This window comes from Oncorhynchus mykiss, chromosome 6 (assembly GCF_013265735.2).
Source record: "Oncorhynchus mykiss isolate Arlee chromosome 6, USDA_OmykA_1.1, whole genome shotgun sequence".
Lineage (NCBI taxonomy): Eukaryota > Metazoa > Chordata > Actinopteri > Salmoniformes > Salmonidae > Oncorhynchus > Oncorhynchus mykiss.
The window spans coordinates 12,588,254-12,610,692 of NC_048570.1; the positions used below are offsets into that span (position 1 = coordinate 12,588,254).

Genomic DNA, 22,439 nt, shown 5'->3' on the forward strand with positions numbered 1-22,439 from the left:
ATTAAGTCAACAGCTGCACCATTGGCCATGCCCTCCACCTAAACCCCATTTGAATGCAGAAAAAGCCCCGCTCTGTATAATCCATCACACTCGCAATAGAATAAAAGTGTTAGCACATTCTTGAAATGAGACAATCCAGTTACTGTGTGGTTTTCCTTTTACTTTCAACACTGTGAAAATGGCATTTTCAACAAGCACAAATTCCTATTGAAAGATTCATGTGACAGTTTGGCTGCTTCCCAATTGTGTACCCTTTTCCCAAAGTGTGCACTTTTACACTCCACATCATAGATTTAACAATGGTGGAAAGTCTGTCTAGCAAAGGATTTTACCAAACCACAATTATTTTAAATCCATGACTGTTAATGTGTGGAAGTGCACACTGGGAGACGGGTGGAGAATCGCGACGCAGCCCTGGATTCCGTGTGCAGAGAATGATTGTGATATCTAGGTCAATGGGCTCTTGGAGCACATTCAGACTTCAACTCTAAATGGGTGAAATATTAATTCAGTCTCTAAACTGTATAAAAACAAAATACTTTGGCATGCACTCATTTTATTATTTATTTTGAATAAAGTGTGTGGGCATGCTCTGTAAATAGAATGGGTCTATGTTGACATAGGTTTTTTGGTCAACTGACACAGAGTTAGTCAACATTGACTAAAAGCACATGGTGTTTGATCTAGAGTTAGGAGATGGCTTTAATCCTCATGTCATACTGACGTGACATTTCTACTGGGATTATACGATGTATATCATTTCCACTAAAAAGGAGAGATATGACAGAATAAATAATCCCAGGCTGTTTCTGAATGGATACATCATTTATTATTGTGATGTTAATACAGTATTTAAAACATGACTGACAGTTCTTATTCCTTCCTCCCCTAGGATGACGTGCATGCAGACAGTCTGCTAACATAAGACACTCTTGCAAGGTTAACATTACAATGTTATCTATTAGACACAGTTATAGATATGCAATCTGTTAAAAATAAATCAATATAGCTGTATTTATAACAAAATCAATCATGTATAATGTATAAGAAAATTAGTTTTGTTAAGTTATTACAAAAAAACTTTACAGTAACAAATGCCACTTTGAAGCATGTACGGTTGTTTTGCTCTGAGTAAAAAGGAGTGAGCCAGCTGCGAGCCCTTGGGACACAGTAGCATGTTAGAAAGTCCATTAGAAGCACAGGGATTGTTAGGCTTTACTGCACAGACCAGAGACACACCTACCCCTGCCCACCTCGTCACTTAACCAATACAATCAGCTGCTTGGCATTAGGTGAAAGACTACACTATTTCAAGACAAAAAAACACAACACAATATTTTCTAGAGATCAATATGTCCTGTATTGCATACTTGATCGATTACAATGTTTCATATGGTATTGCAGCAGAATTCTGAGACCGGTTTGCCGGGCATAACATTATGACTGTAGTACCACAAACTAAGAGGTCAGAGTTGTGGGATTCCAAAACTCTTCACCCATGTATGCACATTCCCAGGTTCTACGCTCTTCAAAGTCAGTTCATTTGCACACGGTACTTGAATGAGGCAGTGTAACACAGGAGTTAATATGGCTTCTCGTGATTATGTAGTACATTACCTTTGGCTTCCTTCAATTCATTATAATTACTCCAAACATTGGTACAAATAATTGCAGTCAGTTTCTTAACGGAATGTCCTGGTGAACTCAAATATTGGTTGATGTGTATTAGGCCTACAATGTGTTCATGAATGTAGGGGAAGTTCTGAAAACCCAGCAGAGGAAGTGACCCGGATGTTATCACAGTAGTAGCAGTAGTAACAAGTAGCACAGTAAATTAATGGGAGCACAGTTGCATTAAGTTGAGTTTTCAAAATTCATTCACTTTCTGAGCAGTTTAAAGATCTGAAACAACACATTCCTTGACTTCGAGCACAATCATGCAATAAGCAAATCAGTGTATTAGTAGTTTCAGAGGACTTTTTTTGGCAGGATTTAATTGCCATTACCGACGACAGTGGGTCTAGCCATTTGAATAGATCACAAGTTACACCAACAACCCTATGACCACACTCAGATACTAAACATTCCCATACACTGACAATTCTCCTGTCATTAGAGTGAAGTCATTCCAGTTAATACCAAGGCCCTTTCATCAGAGAGGAAGTGGGGGCTTCCTTCCTGTCAGTTCTTACCAGGGCCTTGGGTGATTTGGGGGTCTGAGCTGGGTTATACCTGGCTCTGGAGCCAATTCCGGGGGTCCAGTTTAGCCCTCAAGTTCCTGAGGCTCTGACGGGCCGAAGAGGGGTGTGAGAAAGGGGTGCCGTCTGACAACTCAGGGCTGTGGCTGCCCTCGCTGGAGCTGTTACTGGAGGTAGAGTTGGAGCAGGATAGGGTGGCCTGGGGGACGCGTTGGGCTGGGATGGGGGCAAGGGAGGAGGAGGAGGGGGGCTGACAGGAGCACTGTAACACCCCTCCACACCCCCTGCCCCTGAGGGTGCTGAGCTTGGCGTCCAGGGAGAGGGTGCGGGGGCGGAAGTGTGAGGAGTGGGAGGAGAGGGAGAGGGGCTCTGCCCAGCCACTGTGGCGGGAGCAAGGACTGGTGCTGCAGGGGCTGTCGCTGTCCGAGGTCAGGCTGGCTTCTGAGGAGAGCAGGCCGGGCCGGGGGCAGCGCAGGGGGCTGTGGGGGAGGCGGTTGTGGGTGCGGGGGCAACCAGGAGAGTCCTCGAACAGGGACATCCAGGGAGGAGAGGTCCCCAGCTGGCTCCTCAGCTCCAGCTCCTGCATCCGCCGCGCCAGGATGTCCGTCACCGTGCTGATGTCATCAGAGGTGTCAATAACTAGGAGGAACAGAGGAAAGTCATTACTGTGGCCGGGCAGACCGTCCTAATAACGTTGAGACAGTCGAATACAGTTCAGAGAGGGTAGACCTAGACTTGGTGATGCTAGTTGAAGGGGGGGTGGGGTCAGGTTCAATACTGCAGTGTGTGAGTGGACCCCACTGGTACTTCACCTGTCGTTGTAATAGGAGGAGAGCAGAGCACGAATCTCAGCAGACACAGCATTATCCTGCAGCAAGATACCCTCACAGGACGGGATGGTGAGGGGGGCTAGGGTCCGGGGGGGGGGGGGGGGGGGGGGGTGCAGGTTTTATGTGCATTGACGGGCAGGGTGAAATAAAGTTGTGATACATGATTTGGGGAATAAATTGATGTGCATAACACGGTAAAAAGGAGTTCATTTAGAATGTATGAATATTAGAATTCCATTGGAGTGTAAAATTAACAATGATGGGAATAGAATGATAATGGTAGAAAAAAGGGGGGGGGGAAATGTAATTTGAGGACAGGAACAAGGGAGAGTGGCAGGGAAGGTGATAGCCAAAAAGGAAGGATTGAGAGACACACAATGAGAGAGAGAGAGATAAAGGAAGAGGGAGAGAGAGAGTCAGCACGTCAGAGAAAAGAACACTTCCATCCATTATGCATAGAGGTTGGTGTGCTAGTGCGGTAATAGGCAGCTCAGAGTAGAGTCCGATGGAGAGCTCATGCATATGTACCACCACTGTTAGAACAGTCAGAAACACGCATGCGGTTAAGGGGACGATCATCCTCTGGAAATATACTGAACAAAATTTAAAGTGTTGGTCCCATGTTTCATGAGCTGAAATAAAAATCCCAGAAATGTTCCACAAGCACAAAAAGCGTGTTTCTCTAAGATTTTGCCCACACGTTTGTTTACATCCCTGGTAGTGAGCATTTCTCTTTTGCCAAGATAATCCATCCACCTGACAGGTGTGGCATATCAAGAAGATGATTAAACAGCATGATCATTACACAGATATGTGGAGTTTTGTCCACAACACAATGACACAGATGTCAAGTTTTGATGGAGTGTGCAATTGGCATGCTGACTGCAGGAATGTCCACCAGAGCTGTTGACAGATAATTTAATGTTCATTTCTCTACCATAAGCCGCCTCCAAGGTTGTTTTAGAGAATTTGGCAGTACGTCCAACTGGTCTCACAACCGCAGACCACGTCCGCCCAGGACCTCCACATCTGGCTTCTTTACCTGTGGGATCATCTGAGACCAGCCACCCCGACAGCTGACGAAATTGAGGAGTATTTCTGTCTGTAATAAAGCCATTATTTTTGGGATTTTTTATTTATTGGCTGGGCTTGACTCCCCAAGTGTAGGCCTACCCATGGCTGCGCCCTGCCCAGTCATGTGAAATCTATAGATTAGTGCCTATTTTATGTATTTCTATTGACTGATGTCCTTATATAAACTGTAACTGAATAAAATCATTGAAATTGTTGCAATTTGCATTTATATATTTTTGTTCAGTTTCATTTATTTGTTTTTGTAAACCTATTAACCTATTATTAAGCTATAATTTTTGTAACCCTAAACGTATAACTAACAAATTACTATATGTTCTAGATTTATTACAAATAAATAAAAGCAGAAAGAAACTCAAATCTAAGTGTCCACAACATATTACTGAATCATATAAAAAGTATTTTGGGCAATTTGTGTCGCTGTCTTACCCATTTCATGGTAAAGAGAACCCTGTTTCGATGTGACCAGGGTTGGTTTCCGGGGAGATGGCAGCTCAATCTTCATTAGGTCGTCACAGCACTGCTTCCATTGGCCTGCATGGAAGAAGGAAACTGTCAGTCATCTTCCAACATCCAATCAACCTGAGAAAACCACTAACGACACATCAGGAGTCAATGAGCACATGAACAAGAGCATATCAGGACCTATGGTGTAGGGTGTGTATGTCTACTCTAGGGCCAGGAGTTTTTCCCTGAGCTCACCAATGAAGAACTCAGGCCCCTAATCATGTGATCAGCCTACTTACTCATGTCATAGAACTGTTGCCAGAAGGCCTCCATCCAGCGGTGTGTGTCTTCACGACTGTCTGCTGAGAGTGTGTGTGTCACCTCCTCTCCTCCATAATGGTTACTGATACAGATGCTCTGAGCCTTATTGTGGAGGTCCTTCTCCGACGCCCGTATTCTCGTCTTCTAACACACCGGATACACACACACAATCAGCTAATAATGTTGCATTTGATCAAATTATTCAATAACCTCCCCAAAAAGATGAATTTAAACATCAAAGCATTGATTTTCTCGTCAACTCACAGTGCGTGAATGCACTTACTGACACGCAGAGCGGTGAGTGACATATATGCCAAGTCCACTCAAGTAACCTCAAGCATGAATCTGTCCCAGTTATCAGCCATCCAGGCGTGATTGGGAGTCCCATAGGGCGGTGCACAATTGGCCCAGCGTGGTCCAGGTTTGGCCTGGGTAGGCCGTCATTGTAAATAAGAATTGGTTCTTAACTGACTTGCCTAGTTAAATATAAGTTAAATACGTCCCAGTTGTCTGTCATTCCTCCCAACGTGTGCACATGTTCACTTCCCTTCACTAATTTGAAAGGAAAGGACAGGTATAATGGGTGGAAACTTCCTGTAGCCCATGCCTCCACCAATCCAATGCTTTGGGAAGTAGTAAATGAGTGTACATTTCAGGAGAAAGGAGATATTATTGTGTCGCCCTAAAGACAATACTCCAAATGTATTTCCCCATCCCCACCAGTAGGTGGAAGCAGTGCCCTGTTCCGCCTCACTGGGTTCAGCTTGATCCTCCTGAGAGCAGAGCAGTCAGAGCTACTGATTGATGCATGATTCTACAAAACTGTCTCTGTCTGAAGCTGAATGAGGACTTTTTGCTGTGGGGTCAGGGGCCACCAGCTAGCATGCTTTATTGTTTCATCCACTGACCTTATTGATGGAAATGGTAAAAGCTGGCTGTATGTTAGCCTCTACATCCTCTTGCCGGTGATAACAGAAAAGGTTTGTCCCTTTAAGGACGCCGTAGACGTTTGTCCAACTCTGAGGGTCACCTCCAAACTGCTGTGAGAGACAGATGCGCTAATTAGAGAGAGAGAGAGAGACATGCCTTGCTATCCTCCCAAACACACGCAGACACCCTCACCTTGACCTTCAAGCAGCCGCTCATCATCTGTTGGGTCATACAGTGAGGCTGGGCAGCCAGGCGACAACACACACTGCCGTAGAGAGGCACCCAGTGTGAACACTCCTCTAGAGGGAAAGACAGAGAGGGGGATAGAGAGAGCAAGGAATGAAACAAAACATCCACACACACACACACACACACACACACAATAGCAGGGAATAAAAGTCTCACAGCTGCAAGGTGAGCCCCTTAACAACATCAAACTATATTACAGCTGTAATAATGAATTAAGCTGTAGCACATGTCAGGGTGTCTACTCCCCTGTACACCTCATCATTGGAGTTTTACACAGCACTCCAATCTATTACTATGACTTTGACAATGACTGTCAGTCAGCTAACACCGTGGCTGGGAGAGGGAGGGGGACTGGGATAAAATGGAGAGAGAAAGAGATGGGAAAGAGGATATCTAGTCGGTTGCACAACAATGCATTCAACCAAAATGTTGTCTTCCGCATTTAACCCAATCCCTCTGAATCAGAGAGGTGTGGGGAGCTGAGAGAGCGAGAGGTACCGAAACAGAGGGAGGGAGAGAAAGAGAAGTCTGACCCATATTTACTGTACATGGATAAACCACATCCCTTCTGTGACCTACCGTTGCCCGAGATGCTGAGGTCATGTGTGCGGAAGCTGTCCTGGACGTGTGACAGTGACAGGGTGGTGTGGGCCAGGAGATGGTACTTCGGTCCCCTGTGAACAGAACACATGGCAGAGGCACTGGTGAGCTGTGTGACTGTGGTACTAAATACACACGTCGGTGTCTACGTCAGTGACTTTGTGTGGGTGTTTTGCTGCAGGACTGCATACGTGTGTCTGTATGAATGACTAGAAATACGTCTCAGGATGTGTGAATATCACTACAGAAGTAGCGTGTGTACACAACATAAACACTCACACCACTGTGGGCAGAGGCAGCAGCAGTGTGGCTCCTCCTCCGTTGCTGATGGGGCTGCAGGCTCCAGGGTCCATGGCGACGCGGAGCTTCTTCCCTGCCGAACGGCCCAGAGAGCTGCTCAGTTTGCTGGCTAGTTTCCGAGGCGTGTTCCCTGTCGAGTAGTCCTCCTCTGAACAGCAGCTGTACAGCTCCACGCGCAACTCAAATCCCGGGCTGGCCTCGCTGCTTGACACGGCAAACACATATGGAGAGATACACAGTTATACGTGCATAGAAATGCATGCACACACATGCACACACATGCACACAGCAAAAACAAATATATGCAAACACACACAGTCACACACCGAAAACACATACTTATACATACAAAGAATGTACACTGAGTGTACAAACATTAAGAACACCTTCCTAATATTCAGTTGCAGACACCTTTACCCTCAGAACAGACTCAATTTGTCAGGTCATAGAGGCTACAAGGTGTCGAAAGCGTTCCACAGGGATGCTGGCGCATGTTGACTCCAATTCTTCCGACAGTGGTGTCAAGTTGGCTGGATGTCCTTTGGGTGGTGGACCATTCTTGATACACATGGGAAACTGTTGAGCGTGAAAACCCCAGCAACATTGCAGTTCATAACACAAACCAATGCGCCTGGCACCTACTACCATACTCAAATATTTTTGTCTTGCCCATTCACCCTCAATTGGTGAATGACACATTAACACAATCCATGTCTCAATTGTCTCAAGGCTTAAAAATCCTCCTTTAACCTGTCTCCTCCCCTTCATCTTTAACCTGTCTCCTCCCCTTCATCTTTAACCTGTCTCCTCCCCTTCATCTTTACCCTGTCTCCTCCCCTTCATCTACACTGATTGAAGTGGATTTAACAAGGGACATCAATAAAGGATCACAGCTTTCACCTGGATTCACCTGTACAGTCTATGTCATGGAAAGAGCAGGTGTTCGTAATGGTTTGTACAGTCAGTGTACAGTACCAGTCAAAAGTTTGGACACTTTTCAAGGGTTTTTCTTTATTTTTACTATTTCCAAAATGGTAGGATAATAGTGAAGACACCAAAATGATGAAATAACACATACGGAATCATTTAGTAATCATCAAAGTGTTCAATCAAAATACATTTTATATTTGAGATTCTTCAAAGTAACCACCCTTTGCCTTGATGACAGCTTTGCAAACTCTTGGCATTCTCTCAACCAGCTTCATGAGGTGGTCACCTGGAATGCATTTCAATTAACAGGTGTTCCTTGTTAGAAGTTAATTTGTAGAATGTCTTTCCTTCTTAATGTGTTTGAGCCAATCAGTTGTGTTGAGACAAGGTAGGTATACAGGTATACAGAAGATAGCCCTATTTGGTAAATGACCAAGTCCATATTACGGCAAGAACAGATTAAATAAGCAAAGAGAAACGTGAGTCCATCATTACTTTAAGACATGAAGTCAGTCAATGAGGAAAATGTCAAGAAATTTTAACGTTTCTTCAACTGGAGTCGGAAAAACCATCAAGTGCTAGGATGAAACTGGCTCTCATGAGGACCACCACAGGAAAGGAAGACCCAGAGTCACCTCTGCTGCAGAGGATACGTTCATAGAGTTACCAGCCTCAGAAATTGCAGCCCAAATAAATGCTTCACAAAGTTCAAGTAACAGACACATCTCAACATCAACTGTTCAGAGGAGACTGTGTGAATCAGGCCTTCATGGTTGAATTGCTGCAAAGAAACCACTACTGAAGGACACCAATAAGAACAAGACACTTACTTGGGCCAAGAAACACAAGCAATGGATATTAGACTGGTCGAAGTCTGTCCTTTGGTCTGATGAGTCCAAATTTCAAATTTTTGGTTCCAACCGCCATGTCTTTGTGAGATGCAGAGTAGGTGAACGGATGATCTCCGCATGTGTGGTTCCCACCGTGAAGCATGGAGGCGCAGGTGTGATGGTACATTGCTGGGGACACTGTCAGTGATTTGTTTAGAATTCAAGGCACACTTAACCAGCATGGCTACCACAGCATTCTGCAGCAACATGCCATCCCATCTGGTTTGCGCTTAGTGGTACTATCATTTATTTTTCAACAGGACAATGACCCAACACACCTCCAGGCTGTGTAAGGGCTATTTGACCAAGAAGGAGAGTGATGGAGTGCTGCATCAGATGACCTGGCCTCCACAATCACCCGACAGAAACCCAATTGAGATGGTTTTGGAAGATTTGGGCCGCAGAGTGAAAGAAAAGCAGTCAACAAGTGCTCAGCATATGTGGGAACTCCTTCAAGACGGTTGGAAAAGCATTCCAGGTGAAGCTGGTTGAGAGTGTGCAAAGCTGTCTTCAAGGAAAAGGGTGGCTACTTTGAAGAATCTCAAATATAAAATATATTTTGATTTGTTGAACACTTTTTTGGTTACTACATGATTCCATATATGTAATTTAATAGTTTATGTCTTCACTATTATTCTACAATGTAGAAAACAGTAAAAATAAAGAAAAACCCTTGAATCAGTAGATGTGTCCAAACTTTGGACTATATATGTATCAGAAACTGACACAGGATTTAAAAAATATATCCATTATCTTATCTATCTTTATCATACAATCATGACATTAAATAAACATGTCCTTATACAGACCAAACAACACTCTCTATATGAAAGATAAGACAGCAAGGCTGTGTTTAGACAGGCAGTCCAATTCTGATATACACTGCTCAAGAATATAAAGGGAACACTTAAACAACACAATATAACTCCAAGTCAATTACACTTCTGTGAAATCAAACTGTCCACTTAGGAAGCAACACTGAATGACAATACATTTCACATGCTGTTGTGCAAATGGAATAGACAACAGGTGGAAATTATAGGCAATTAGCAAGACACCCCCAATAAAGGAGTGGTTCTGCAGGTCGGGACCACAGACCATTTCTCAGTTCCTATGCTTCCTGGCTGATGTTTGGGTCACTTTTGAATGCTGGCGGTGCTTTCACTCTAGTGGTAGCATGAGACGGAGTCTACAACCCACACAAGTGGCTCAGGTAGTGCAGCTCATCCAGGATGGCAAATCAATGCGAGCTGTGGCAAGAAGGTTTGCTGTGTCTGTCAGCATTGTGTCCAGAGCATGGAGGCGCTACCAGGAGACAGGCCAGTACATCAGGAGACGTGGAGGAGGCCGTAGGAGGGCAACAACCCAGCAGCAGGACCGCTACCTCCGCCTTTGTGCACATGCAAATGTGCATGTGTCTGCTCAAACGGTCAGAAACAGACTCCATGAGGGTGGTATGAGGGCCCGACGTCCACAGGTGGGGGTTGTGCTTACAGCCCGACACCGTGCAGGACGTTTGGCATTTGCCAGAGAACACCAAGATTGGCAAATTCGCCACTGGCGCCCTGTGCTCTTCACAGATGAAAGCAGGTTCACACTGAGCACGTGACAGACGTGACAGAGTCTGGAGACGCCGTGGAGAACGTTCTGCTGCCTGCAACATCCTCCAGCATGACCAGTTTGGCGGTGGGTCAGTCATGGTGTGGGGTGGCATTTCTTTGGGGGGCCGCACAGCCCTCCATGTGCTCGCCAGAGGTAGCCTGACTGCCATTAGGTACCGAGATGAGATCCTCAGACCCCTTGTGAGACCATATGCTGGTGCAGTTGGCCCTGGGTTCCTCCTAATGCAAGACAATGCTAGACCTCATGGGGCTGGAGTGTGTCAGCAGTTCCTGCAAGAGGAAGGCGTTGATGCTATGGACTGACCCGCCCATTCCCCAGACCTGAATCCAACTGAGCACATCTGGGACATCATGTCTCGCTCCATCCACCAACGCCACGTTGCACCACAGACTGTCCAGGATTTGGCGGATGCTTTAGTCCAGGTCTGGGAGGAGATCCCTCAGGAGACCATCCGCCACCTCATCAGGAGCTTGCCCAGGCATTGTAGGGAGGTCATACAGGCACGTGGAGGCCACACACACTACTGAGCCTCATTTTGACTTGTTTTAAGGACATTACATCAAAGTTGGATCAGCCTGTAGTGTGGTTTTCCACTTTAATTTTGAGTGTGACTCCAAATCCAGACCTCCATGGGTTGATAAATTTGATTTCCATTGATCATTTTTGTGTGATTTTGTTGTCAGCACATTCAACTATGCAAAGAAAAAAGTATTTAATAAGAATATTTCATTCATTCAGATCTAGGATGTGTTATTTTAGTGTTCCCTTTATTTTTTTGAGCAGTGTATTTCCACTAATTGGTCTTTTGACCAATCAGATTAGGTATTTTGCCAATAATGGTGTAAACACAGCTTTAGATACAACATAACACAAATAGGACTTACAACACTATGGTGTTGTCAAAGCAGATGTCGGTGAGTGTCCGGTCCACTATCACCATGTCTGTGTCGTGGATCTCCGCCCCCACCTGGAGCAGACAGAACACTGCACACCGATGCAGCTCTGAGAGAGGTAAAGAGAGACAGACAGAGAGAGAGAGATAAAGAGAGAGAGACAGACAGAGAGAGAGAGATAAAGAGAGAGAGACAGACAGAGAGAGAGAGATAAAGAGATAAAGAGAGAGAGACAGACAGACAGACAGACAGACAGACAGACAGACAGACAGACAGACAGAGAGAGAGAGACAGACAGAGGGAGACAGACAGAGACAGAGAGGTAAAGAGAGAGAGAGAGGTATAGGTAGAGAGAGAGGTATAGGTAGAGAGAGAGAGAGGTAGAGAGAGAGAGAGGTAGAGAGAGAAGTGAGAAAAGCAGCATGTGGAAGACATTTGACTAGATTTCCCCACTTGAGAACTCCTCTGGCACTATCTGCACCCTCTGTGGATGTTTTAAACAGACGGAGGCTACAGAGTAAATTATTGGAGGATTGTGGGTTTGGCTGTCAAACTGGACAGACTGGGATGAACAACACCAACTCTAGCAGCTGTTGGACTTGGACAGCCGCACTGTGAGAGTCTGGCCTAAGTAGCTTTAAGAGTGTTCTTCACATGCAGCACGGTGTGTGAGTGTATCGCTTTACACTAAATGTATTTGGGAGTGTGAGTGTATCGTTTTACACTAAATCTATTTGGGAGTGTGAGTGTATCGTTTTACACTAAATGTATTTGGGAGTGAGAGTGTATCGTTTTACACTAAATGTATTTGGGAGTGAGTGTATCGTTTTACACTAAATGTATTTGGGAGTGTGAGTGTATCGTTTTACACTAAATGTATTTGGGAGTGTGAGTGTATTGTTTTACACTAAATGTATTTGGGAGTGTGAGTGTATCGTTTTACACTAAATGTATTTGGGAGTGTGAGTGTATCGTTTTACACTAAATGTATTTGGGTGTGTGAGTGTATCGTTTTACACTAAATGTATTTGGGAGTGTGAGTGCGGGTGTGTGTGTGCATGCATCAAAAGTGCACACGCTATCATTGCCATCTTAGGCTTCCTTATCTTCCCACTGCACTTAAAAACCTGCACTAATTGCCTCATTATAGATCTATTAGGTCATGCAGACCTCACCAAGGAGTCGGGTTTCAGACCTCACCAAGGAGTCGGGTTTCAGACCTCACCAATGAGTCGGGTTTCAGACCTCACCAAGGAGTCGGGTTTCAGCACTTTTGTTTTTTTTTACCATGACGTTTTGACCTTAACACGTAGCAGTCAACATAAACCATAACACAGCGGTATCAAAAGAGCACCTAGAACTACAAATACCAGATCCTACGCAGATCCAGGCCTCTTTGCTGCAGTAGCACAGACAAAGACAACAGAGCAGAAGAGGGCTGTCTGTGCAGCAGGTTTCTAAGCCAGAGGCCATCATACCCAATCACTTACTGTTGGAATGTTTGCTTGTCAGTGAGCTGCTGACTTTACAGAGGGAAAAATAGAAACGTACATACATTTCAATAGCCGTTTAAAAGAGCATGAACTGTTATGCTCACATGTTCAGTGCTTCAGTTCTAATACATTAAGAGTTCTCTTTCCCAGGGCCCGTATCCACAAAGCGTCTCAGAGTAGGAGTGCTGATCTAGGATCCAATCTCCCACCTGTCCATGTAATGTTATTCATTATCATCTAAAAGATGAAACTGATTCTAAAATCAGCCCTCCTACTCTGGGAGGCTGTGTGGATACCACTCTGTGGATACCACTTTTATCCAAATTCGAATCGATTCACATGGCTTCGCTCACTCAGTTGACTCACATCACATCTCTTCACACAAAATCAAAGCGATGGATAATAGCACATGAATCATTGATGAGTCTATTCACATCAATTCTAGCACACTGATATGACTCATTGATGAGTCTATTCACATCAATTCTAGCACACTGATATGAATCATTGATGAGTCTAGTCTATTCACACCAGTTCTAGCACACTGATATGAATCATTGATGAGTCTATTCACACCAGTTCTAGCACACTGACATGAATCATTGATGAGTCTATTCACACCAGTTCTAGCACACTGATATGAATCATTGATGAGTTTATTCACACCAGTTCTAGCACACTGACATGAATCATTGATGAGTCTATTCACACCAGTTCTAGCACACTGATATGAATCATTGATGAGTTTATTCACACCAGTTCTAGCACACTGACTCCTCACCTCCTTTGTTCTTGAAGTACTCTGTGTCTTTCCACATGAGAGGGATCCGCAGGTCTGCAATGACAAAGGACAGTCAGTGAAATCCGTCACAAATGTAAGATATACACAACCACAAACTCATACCACACACACAATATTTTATCTCCTCCACCAGGCAGTCACTGTCATAATGCGCGCGTCCGCGCTTGTGTGTATGATGATGAAGCCCATGCTCTGCACTGAGCTTACTCGCTAAACGGCTCCTGTCGACCCAGTCAATCAATGATAAGTCATAACTTCTGTTCATCAACTGTGTGTGTGTGTGTGTGTGTGTGCCCCTCCAGCTGTGAGCAGTCCGAAGCTTACAGACAGACCTCAGAGCCCCCTGTCCTCCTGTCCTCCCACTGAACCAGCGCAGTTCATCATAATCCTTTAATTACCTCTTCTCTCTCCTACTCCCACCCTCATCCTTTTATGTCAGTTTATTATGATCCCCATTGGCTTTGCCGAAGCAGCAGCTACACTTCGTAGGTCTACAAAAAACATGACAAGTAACAAAACATTGATAGACAAGGAAAGTCACACAAATGTAAAATACAACGATATCCAAACAATGCAACTAAAACATTATACAAACAATACAACTAAAAAAAAATATGTGTGTGTTAGAGAGTGTGTTAGAGTGTGCCCTCACAGTCTCCGCCTTTCCATTAGTTGTTATTTTGTATCAAAAAAAATGTAAAGGTAATTTTGCTGTTTGCTTGAGTAATGGGAGATGGAAGGGAGTTCCATGCGATCATGGCTCTGTATAAAACTATGCGTTGCTGTCAATTCCTTTTGGAATTGGGGAACGTGAAGAGACCCCTGGTGGCATGTCTTGTGGGGTATGTACGGGTGTCTGAAGAGACCCCTGGTGGCATGTCTTGTGGGGTATGTACGGGTGTCTGAAGAGACCCTTGGTGGCATGTCTTGTGGGGTATGTACGGGTGTCTGAAGAGACCCCTGGTGGCATGTCTTGTGGGGTATGTACGGGTGTCTGAAGAGACCCCTGGTGGCATGTCTTGTGGGGTATGTATGGGTGTCTGAAGAGACCCCTGGTGGCATGTCTTGTGGGGTATGTGTGGGTGTCTGAAGAGACCCCTGGTGGCATGTCTTGTGGGGTATGTACGGGTGTCTGAAGAGACCCTTGGTGGCATGTCTTGTGGGGTATGTACGGGTGTCTGAAGAGACCCCTGGTGGCATGTCTTGTGGGGTATGTACGGGTGTCTGAAGAGACCCCTGGTGGCATGTCTTGTGGGGTATGTACGGGTGTCTGAAGAGACCCCTGGTGGCATGTCTTGTGGGGTATGTACGGGTGTCTGAACAGACCCCTGGTGGCATGTCTTGTGGGGTATGTATGGGTGTCTGAAGAGACCCCTGGTGGCATGTCTTGTGGGGTATGTATGGGTGTCTGAGCTGAATGTTATTTGATTATGCAGACACTCTGGAATTTGTCACAGTATTCCTCAAAAAAAACTAGAAGAGAAGCAGTTAATCTCTCGTCAACCAGGAAAGACTGGCATGCATGTTGTTGATGTTAGTTCTCTGTGCGCTGTTAAGGGCAAGGTGTGCTGCTCTGTTCTGAGCCAGCTGCAGCTTTGCTAGGTCTTTCTTTGCAGTACATGACCATATTACCAGACAGTTATCAAGATAGGACAAGACCAAAGCCTGAACAACTAGTACAGTAGACTTTTGTCTAATGATAATTGACCATCCAATGTTATACCTAGGAGTTTTGCTTCCTCAACTTGCGCAATGATCACACCCTTTAATGAGTAGGAGTATGTTTACATGCATACAATAATGAGACTATTGTGGATAGTCAGATGAATATAATAGTTCAAATTAAAATGTTTACATGCTTTGGAAGAAGAACGATTTCCTTAATAATCCTGTTTACATGGACACATCTGAAATCAGGTTACCTGATGGCACTCTGATCAATGCCGAAAATCACCAATCAAACTAAACGTTCTACCACAGCGATCATGCTATTTTTGGGAAGCATGTTTGATTCTGAGTTTGGACATAATATATCATGTTTGTTTGTGAAAACTACTTCTAAGACTCGTACATTCAGTTTTTCCGACTTCACTCGCGCTAAAGAGGGAGATTTGAGCTCCCGGTGCTGGCACATGAGCAGATCAGATACACCACTGGAATGCCCATTAAGATGTTTACACGTCATGATAATTCAAAAGATTGCCCAGAAAACCAGGTGTTTTAATCAGCAGATGTTTATTTAGATTTTGACCGTACGCCGATTAATATAAGTAGAATAAGGTGTTTACATGACTATTGCATAATCTGCCTACTGGCATAATCAGTTGAATATCGAATTATTACTGTGAGCTCACTGGCTTTGGGTGCTGACATGTAGAGTGCGGAATCAGCCGCATACATACTCATTCTAGCTTTGTGTAAGACCAGTGGCAAATCATTTGTAAAAATAGAGAAGAGTAACGTTCCAAAGCAACTGCCCTGAGGGACACCGCATTGTACATATCTGATGTTAGAGAAGCTTCCATTGAATAATATTCTGTTTTTTTCGTTGATAAACAACTCTGTAGTGAAATAGTCATTGAAATGATTGGCAATATCGAAAGGTTTTGTTATAAATAAACCATCACCTTCAATGAACGATGGAGAATAATTGGGTTTTCTGCCCATGATATCATTTAAGGTACTCCAAAGTATTTTTCCATTGTGCTTTATGTCATTTATCTTTATTTGGTAATACAAGTTATTTTTCTTTGTGTTAAGTTTAGTCACAACATTTCTCCATTGACAATATGTCAACCAATTAGATGAGCAGCATAACTTGTTTGCAACCTCTTTTGCATAATTTCTTTAAACCATAAAATGTTTAAATCCTCACCCCTCGTTCCCTCCCCCTCCTCACCCCTTATCCCCCAAACCCATTCCTCCCTCTCCCCCAACCCTTCATTCCTTATCCCCCCAAACCCATTCCTCCCTCTCCCCCAACCCATTCCTCCCTCTCCCCAAACCCATTCCTCCCTGTCCCCTCAAACCCATTCCTCCGTCTCCCCTCAAACCCATTCCTCCCTCTCCCCTCAAACCCATTCCTCCCTCTCCCCTCAAACCCATTCCTCCCTCTCCCCTCAAACCCATTCCTCCCTCTCCCCTCAAACCCATTCCTCCCTCTCCCCTCAAACCCATTCTCCCCCTCCCCCAACCCATTCCTTCTCTCCCCACAAGCCATTCCTTCTCTCCCCTCAACCCAATCCTCCCTCCCCCCAAACCCATTCCTCCCTCCCCCAATCCATTCATTCTCTCCCCCAAACCCATTCCTTCTCTCCCCACAAATCCAGTCCTCCCTCTCCCCACTCCCCCCAAACCCAGTCCTCCCTCTCCCCCCAATCCCAGTCCTCCCTCTCCCCCCAATCCCAGTCCTCCCTCTCCCCCCAAACCCAGTCCTCCCTCTCCCCCCCAAACCCAGTCCTCCCTCTCCCCCCCAAACCCAGTCCTCCCTCTCCCCCCCAAACCCAGTCCTCTCTCTCCCCCCCAAACCCAGTCCTCCCTCTCCCCCCCAAACCCAGTCCTCTCTCTCCCCCCCAAACCCAGTCCTCCCTCTCCCCCCCAAACCCAGTCCTCTCTCTCCCCCCCAAACCCAGTCCTCTCTCTCCCCCCCAAACCCAGTCCTCTCTCTCCCCCCAAACCCAGTCCTCTCTCTCCCCCCAAACCCAGTCCTCTCCCCCCCCCCCAAACCCAGTCCTCTCTCCCCCCCCAAACCCTGTCCTCTCTCTCCCCCCCAAACCCTGTCCTCTCTCTCTCTCCCCAAACCCAGTCCTCTCTCTCCCCCCCAAACCCAGTCCTCTCTCTCCCCCCCAAACCATTTCTCCCTCATTATAACCCCCCTTTCACTCAGCCTAACCCCGTATCCCACACTCAGCCTTTAAATGAACCCCTTTCCATAACCCACATACGCTCACCCCTCCGTAGTGGGGGGTCCTCCTTGGAGGGTGGCTATGAGACCCAGAGACGATCTTGCTTATCATCATGAGCCCTCCCCCCTCAGCATGACGGACAGCATATGCATGGCATAATAGGAGATGAGACAGGGTGTCAGGGCCTGATGAAGTGGACTACATGAAGCTCTGCTATTGGGTAGACATGCAGCTTTCCTTTACATAGGTACACACACACACACACACACACACACACACACACACACACGGGGCCTACCTGAGATGGCCACCTTTCCTTTACAGGGTAGTCTGTCGTCCGTGGGCCCTGCGTCCGATGACCTAGTAGAGACAGAAAGAAGAGGATGACAACAACGGAAAATCTAATTGTAAACCCTGCTCAATTGCCCACTCAGACCACATTAAACCCTTCACCCTATGGGTATAGCTCCATTTATGCACCTAATTTCCTACCCCGCCCCCTTGCCCTGCCCATTTGCCCTCTGACCTTAGTGCAACCCTCTGCATGACCTGGGCCTCCTTCATCCTCTGCAGCTCCGACATGTAGGCCATGATGCGGGTGTTGCAGGTGAGCAGGCTCTTGGAGGCCTCCAGGGCCTGTTCTCTCTGGGAGCACGCAGCCAGCAGCTTACAGGCCCCGTCACGCATCCGGATCTCATGGTCTATTTTCTTCTGGATGTTACTGTCCTGCAGGCAGAAAGAGAGAGGGAGGGAGAGATGGGTTTGGACATTTTACTGATTGGAACAGGGTTGGTCTTTGAGTGTGGAGTGAGACTGTAACAAGAGGGTAAGTGTGACAGTTCAGTTTAAATGTGACAATGACTGTGAAGAAGAGCGTTTGTGTTTATGGGAGAAAGAGGGCAAACGTGTGTGTGTGTGTGTGTGTGTGTGTGTGTCTCGTGGGCCCATTAGTGGGGTGTATCCCTGAAAGCATTCTGGTGTCTCTGTGCGTTGAGGCTTGGGTCAGTCGGGGCACAGAGTAGTCAGGAAGAAGCTGTAAATACACTTACACCCTTCTGCCTCCCCTCCGGCACGCAGACACCAAGATGCTTAATCATGTAACGTACACACCTGTCTATATAAGATCCCACAGTTGACAGTGCATCTCAGAGCAAAAACTAAGCCGTGAGTTCGAAGGAATTGTCTGTGACAGGATTGTGTCGAGGCACAGATCTGGGGAAGGGTACCAAAACATTTCTGCAGCATTGGTCACCAAAAACAGAGTGGCCTCCATCATTCTTAAATGGAAGAAGTTTGGAAACACCAAGACTCTTCCAAGAGCTGGCCGCCCAGCCAAACTGAGCAATCGGGGGAGAAGGGCCTTGGTCAGGGAGGTGACCAAGAACCCGATGTTCACTCTGACAGACCTCCTGAGTTCCTCTGTGGAGATGGGAAAATATTCCAGAAGGACAACCATCTCTGCAGGACTCCACCAATAATGTCCTTGTGGTAGAGTGGCCAGACAGAAGCCACTCCTCAGTAAAAAGGCACATGAAAGGCACCAGAGAAACAAAATTCTCTGGTCTGATGAAACCAAGCTTGAACTCTTTGGCCTGAATGCCAAACGTCATGTCTGGAGGAAACCTGGCACCATCCCTACGGTGAAGCACGGTGGCGGCAGCATCATGCTGTGGGGATGTTTTTCAGTGGCAGGGAGACTAGTCAGGATCAAGGAAAAGATGGAAGGCGCAAAGTACAGAGAGATCCTTGATGAAAACCTGCTCCAGAGCACTTAGGAACGCAGACTGGAGCGAAGGTTCACCATCCAACAAGACAATGAGCCTAAGCAGACAGCCAAGACAACACAGAAGTGGCATCAGGACAAGTCTCTGAATGTCCTTGAATGGCCGAGCCAGAGCCCAGACTTGAACCCGATCGAACATCTCTGGAGAAACCTGAAAATAGCTGTGCAGCGACGCTAACCATCCAACCTGACAGAGCTTGAGAGGATCTGCAGAGGAGAATGGGAGAAACTCGCCAAATACAGGTGTGCAAAGCTTGTAGCGTCATACCCAAGAAGACTTGACGTTGTAATCGCTGCCAAAAGTGCTTCAACAAAGTACTGATAAAAGGGTCTGAATACTTATGTAACTGATTTAAGTTTTTATTTTAAATTAATTAGCAAAAATGTCTAAAAAACTGTTTTTGATTTGTCATTATGGGGTATTGTGTGTAGATTGATGAGGGGAAAAAACAATTTAATACATTTTAGAATAAGGCTGTACAGTAACAAAAAGTCATATGTACACACACACACACACACACACACAGTCACACAGTCAAAAGTTTGGGCACACCTACTCGTTCAAGGGTTTTTCATTTATTTTTAGTATTTTCTACATTGTAGAATAATAGTGAAGACATCAAAACTATGAAATAACACATATGGAATCATGTAGTAACCAAAAAAAAGTGTTAAACAAATCAAAATATATTTTATATTTGAGATTCGTCAAAGTAGCCACCCTTTGCCTTGATGGCAGCTTTGCACACTCTTGGCATTCTCTCAACCAGCTTCATGAGGTAGTCACCTGGAATGCATTTCAATAAACAGGTGTGCCTTGTTAAGGCCGTCGTTGTAAATAAGAATTAGTTCTTCACTGACTTGCCTAGTTAAATAATGGTTAAATATATGTATATATTTTTAAAGTTTACCAAGGAGAGAGACAGAGAGGGAGATGATAGAGAGAGAGGGGGATAGAGAACAATATAAAGAGAAGGATAGACCTTAGGGAAAAGCAGGAGAGAGATAGAGAGCAAGATTTGGGTAGAGTGGGCAGGCACAATTAGTCTGCCACAACTATGTGTCTGCCCACTCCACCAGATCCCTTCCTCTCTCTCTCTCTCTCCTGCTTTCCCTCGCTACCACACCAAAAGCATGGCTGCAGTGAGGGAGGGAGGGGCAGGACCTGGGGAGGGAGGGAGCGAGGGAGGGGCAAGGCCAGGAGAGGGAGGGGGGGCGAGGGAGGGAAAGAGAGGGAGGGGAGGGTGCAGGAGAGGGAAGGAGCGAGGGAGAGAGCGGGGGAGGGAGCGAGGGTTAGGGCCAGGAGAGAGAGAGAGGGAGGGAGTAAGGGGCAGGGCCAGGAGAGAGAGAGAGGGAGGGAGTAAGGGGCAGGGCCAGGAGAGGGAGGGAGTGAGGGGCAGGGCCAGGAGAGGGAGGGAGGGAGCGAGGGGCAGGGCCAGGAGAGGGAGGTATTGAGGGGCAGGGCCAGGAGAGGGAGGTATTGAGGGGCAGGGCCAGGAGAGAGAGGGAGGGAGGGAGGGAGGGAGGGAGGGAGGGAGGGAGGGAGGGAGGGAGGGAGGGAGGGAGGGAGGGAGGGAGGGAGGGAGGGGCAGGGCCAGGAGAGGGAGGGAGGGGCAGGGCCAGGAGAGGGAGGGAGGGAGGGAGCGAGGGGCAGGGCCAGGAGAGGGAGGGAGGGATGGAGGGGCAGGGTCAGGAGGGCCAGGAGAGGGAGGGAGGGAGCGAGGGAGGGGCAGGGCCAGGAGGGCCAGGAGAGGGAGAGAGGGAGGGAGCGAGGGGCAGGGCCAGGAGAGGGAGGGAGGGAGCGAGGGGCAGGGCCAGGAGAGGGAGGGAGGGAGAGAGGGGCAGGGCCAGGAGAGGGAGGGAGGGAGGGGCAGGGCCAGGAGGGCCAGGAGAGGGAGGGGCAGGGCCAAGAGAGGCCCCAGGGAACTGTGGGATATGATCATGGGGGCGAGAGGAACGCACATCAGCAGACTGTCATTAACACACAACACATGAGCTCTCTCTCTCTCTCCTTCACATACACACGCAAGCTTGTCACACGTAAACATACACTTGCAAACACACACACCCTAGTTTCAAGACATGCACAAAGAAACAGGCTCAGACTTTGTTCGTCTATCCATCCCTCATACACACAAACACAGAGACATAGCATAGGTTAACACATACACACAAACACAAATTCCACCAGACGCAAATATACAAAAAATAAAATAAAATCACCCAAAACCAATGGCTTGTTCAAGTAGGACAGTGGTTCTCAACCTTTTTCGGTTACTGTCCACCAACAAAATGTTGCTCTACCTGGAGTACTCCTAAAGTACACTTTCATATGCATTTTACCAGTTAGATGTTGGTCTCATGATTCTTCAAGTAGTCCCTATGGATGGGCCAAGTAGCCCCTATGGATGGGCCAAGTAGCCCCTATTGATGGGCCAAGTAGCCCCTATGGATGGGCCAAGTAGCCCCTATGGATGGGCCAAGTAGCCCCTATGGATGGGCCAAGTAGCCCCTATGGATGGGCCAAGTTATCCCTATGGATGGGCCAAGTAGCCCCTATGGATGGGCCAAGTAGCCCCTATGGATGGGCCAAGTAGCCCCTATGGATGGGCCAAGTAGCCCCTATGGATGTAGCCCCTATGGGGGGGCATTTAGCCTGATCACTAAAAATAGGAGAGTTTGATAAGGTCCTGAGAACATCATATATGTCATCCTCTGCAGAAACAATAAAAATGATTTCCCAGCACTGAACGCCAACTCCTGATGGTTGATGGTTGGTGGTAACAGCATGTTGTTTTTAATTATAACCACTTGGAGTGAATACCTAAACTTAACCCTTTGAGTTGTTTCTGTTTTAACCCTGTAAACAGGCGGAATTGACCGTGTAACCAGGCGGAATTGACCCTGTAACCACGCGGAATTGACCCTGTAACCACGCGGAATTGACCCTGTAACCACGCGGAATTGACCCTGTAACCACGCGGAATTGACCCTGTAACCACGCGGAATTGACCCTGTAACCACACAGAATTGACCCTGTAACCACACAGAATTGACCCTGTAACCACACAGAATTGACCCTGAAACCACACAGAATTGGCCCTGTAATTAACCCTGTAACCGCGCAGAATTAATGCCTTAAAAATGCCTCGT

General features: G+C 46.5%; 1 protein-coding gene across 7 annotated transcripts in view; it reads right to left on the reverse strand.

The window, feature by feature from the left end:
• Nucleotides 1–806: 806 nt before the first annotated feature.
• Nucleotides 807–22,439, reverse strand: part of rtkn (rhotekin) — a 114,767-nt gene continuing 93,134 nt past the window's right edge. For 3 of the 7 annotated variants that reach the window (XM_021605282.2, XM_021605287.2, XM_021605289.2), the window contains exons 2-12: nt 18,030–18,229; nt 17,802–17,863; nt 13,578–13,631; nt 11,295–11,412; nt 6,947–7,171; nt 6,647–6,741; nt 6,011–6,117; nt 5,797–5,928; nt 4,867–5,032; nt 4,550–4,654; nt 807–2,837 (exon numbers count right to left, since the gene is read on the reverse strand). In XM_021605282.2, coding sequence (XP_021460957.2) covers nt 2,227–2,837; nt 4,550–4,654; nt 4,867–5,032; nt 5,797–5,928; nt 6,011–6,117; nt 6,647–6,741; nt 6,947–7,171; nt 11,295–11,412; nt 13,578–13,631; nt 17,802–17,863; nt 18,030–18,229 — 1,875 coding nt within the window. In that variant the 3' untranslated portion in view covers nt 807–2,226. The remainder of the gene's footprint in view (nt 2,838–4,549; nt 4,655–4,866; nt 5,033–5,796; nt 5,929–6,010; nt 6,118–6,646; nt 6,742–6,946; nt 7,172–11,294; nt 11,413–13,577; nt 13,632–17,801; nt 17,864–18,029; nt 18,230–22,439) is intronic. The other 4 variants (XM_021605284.2, XM_021605288.2, XM_021605286.2 and 1 more) reach the window with 3 other exon arrangements.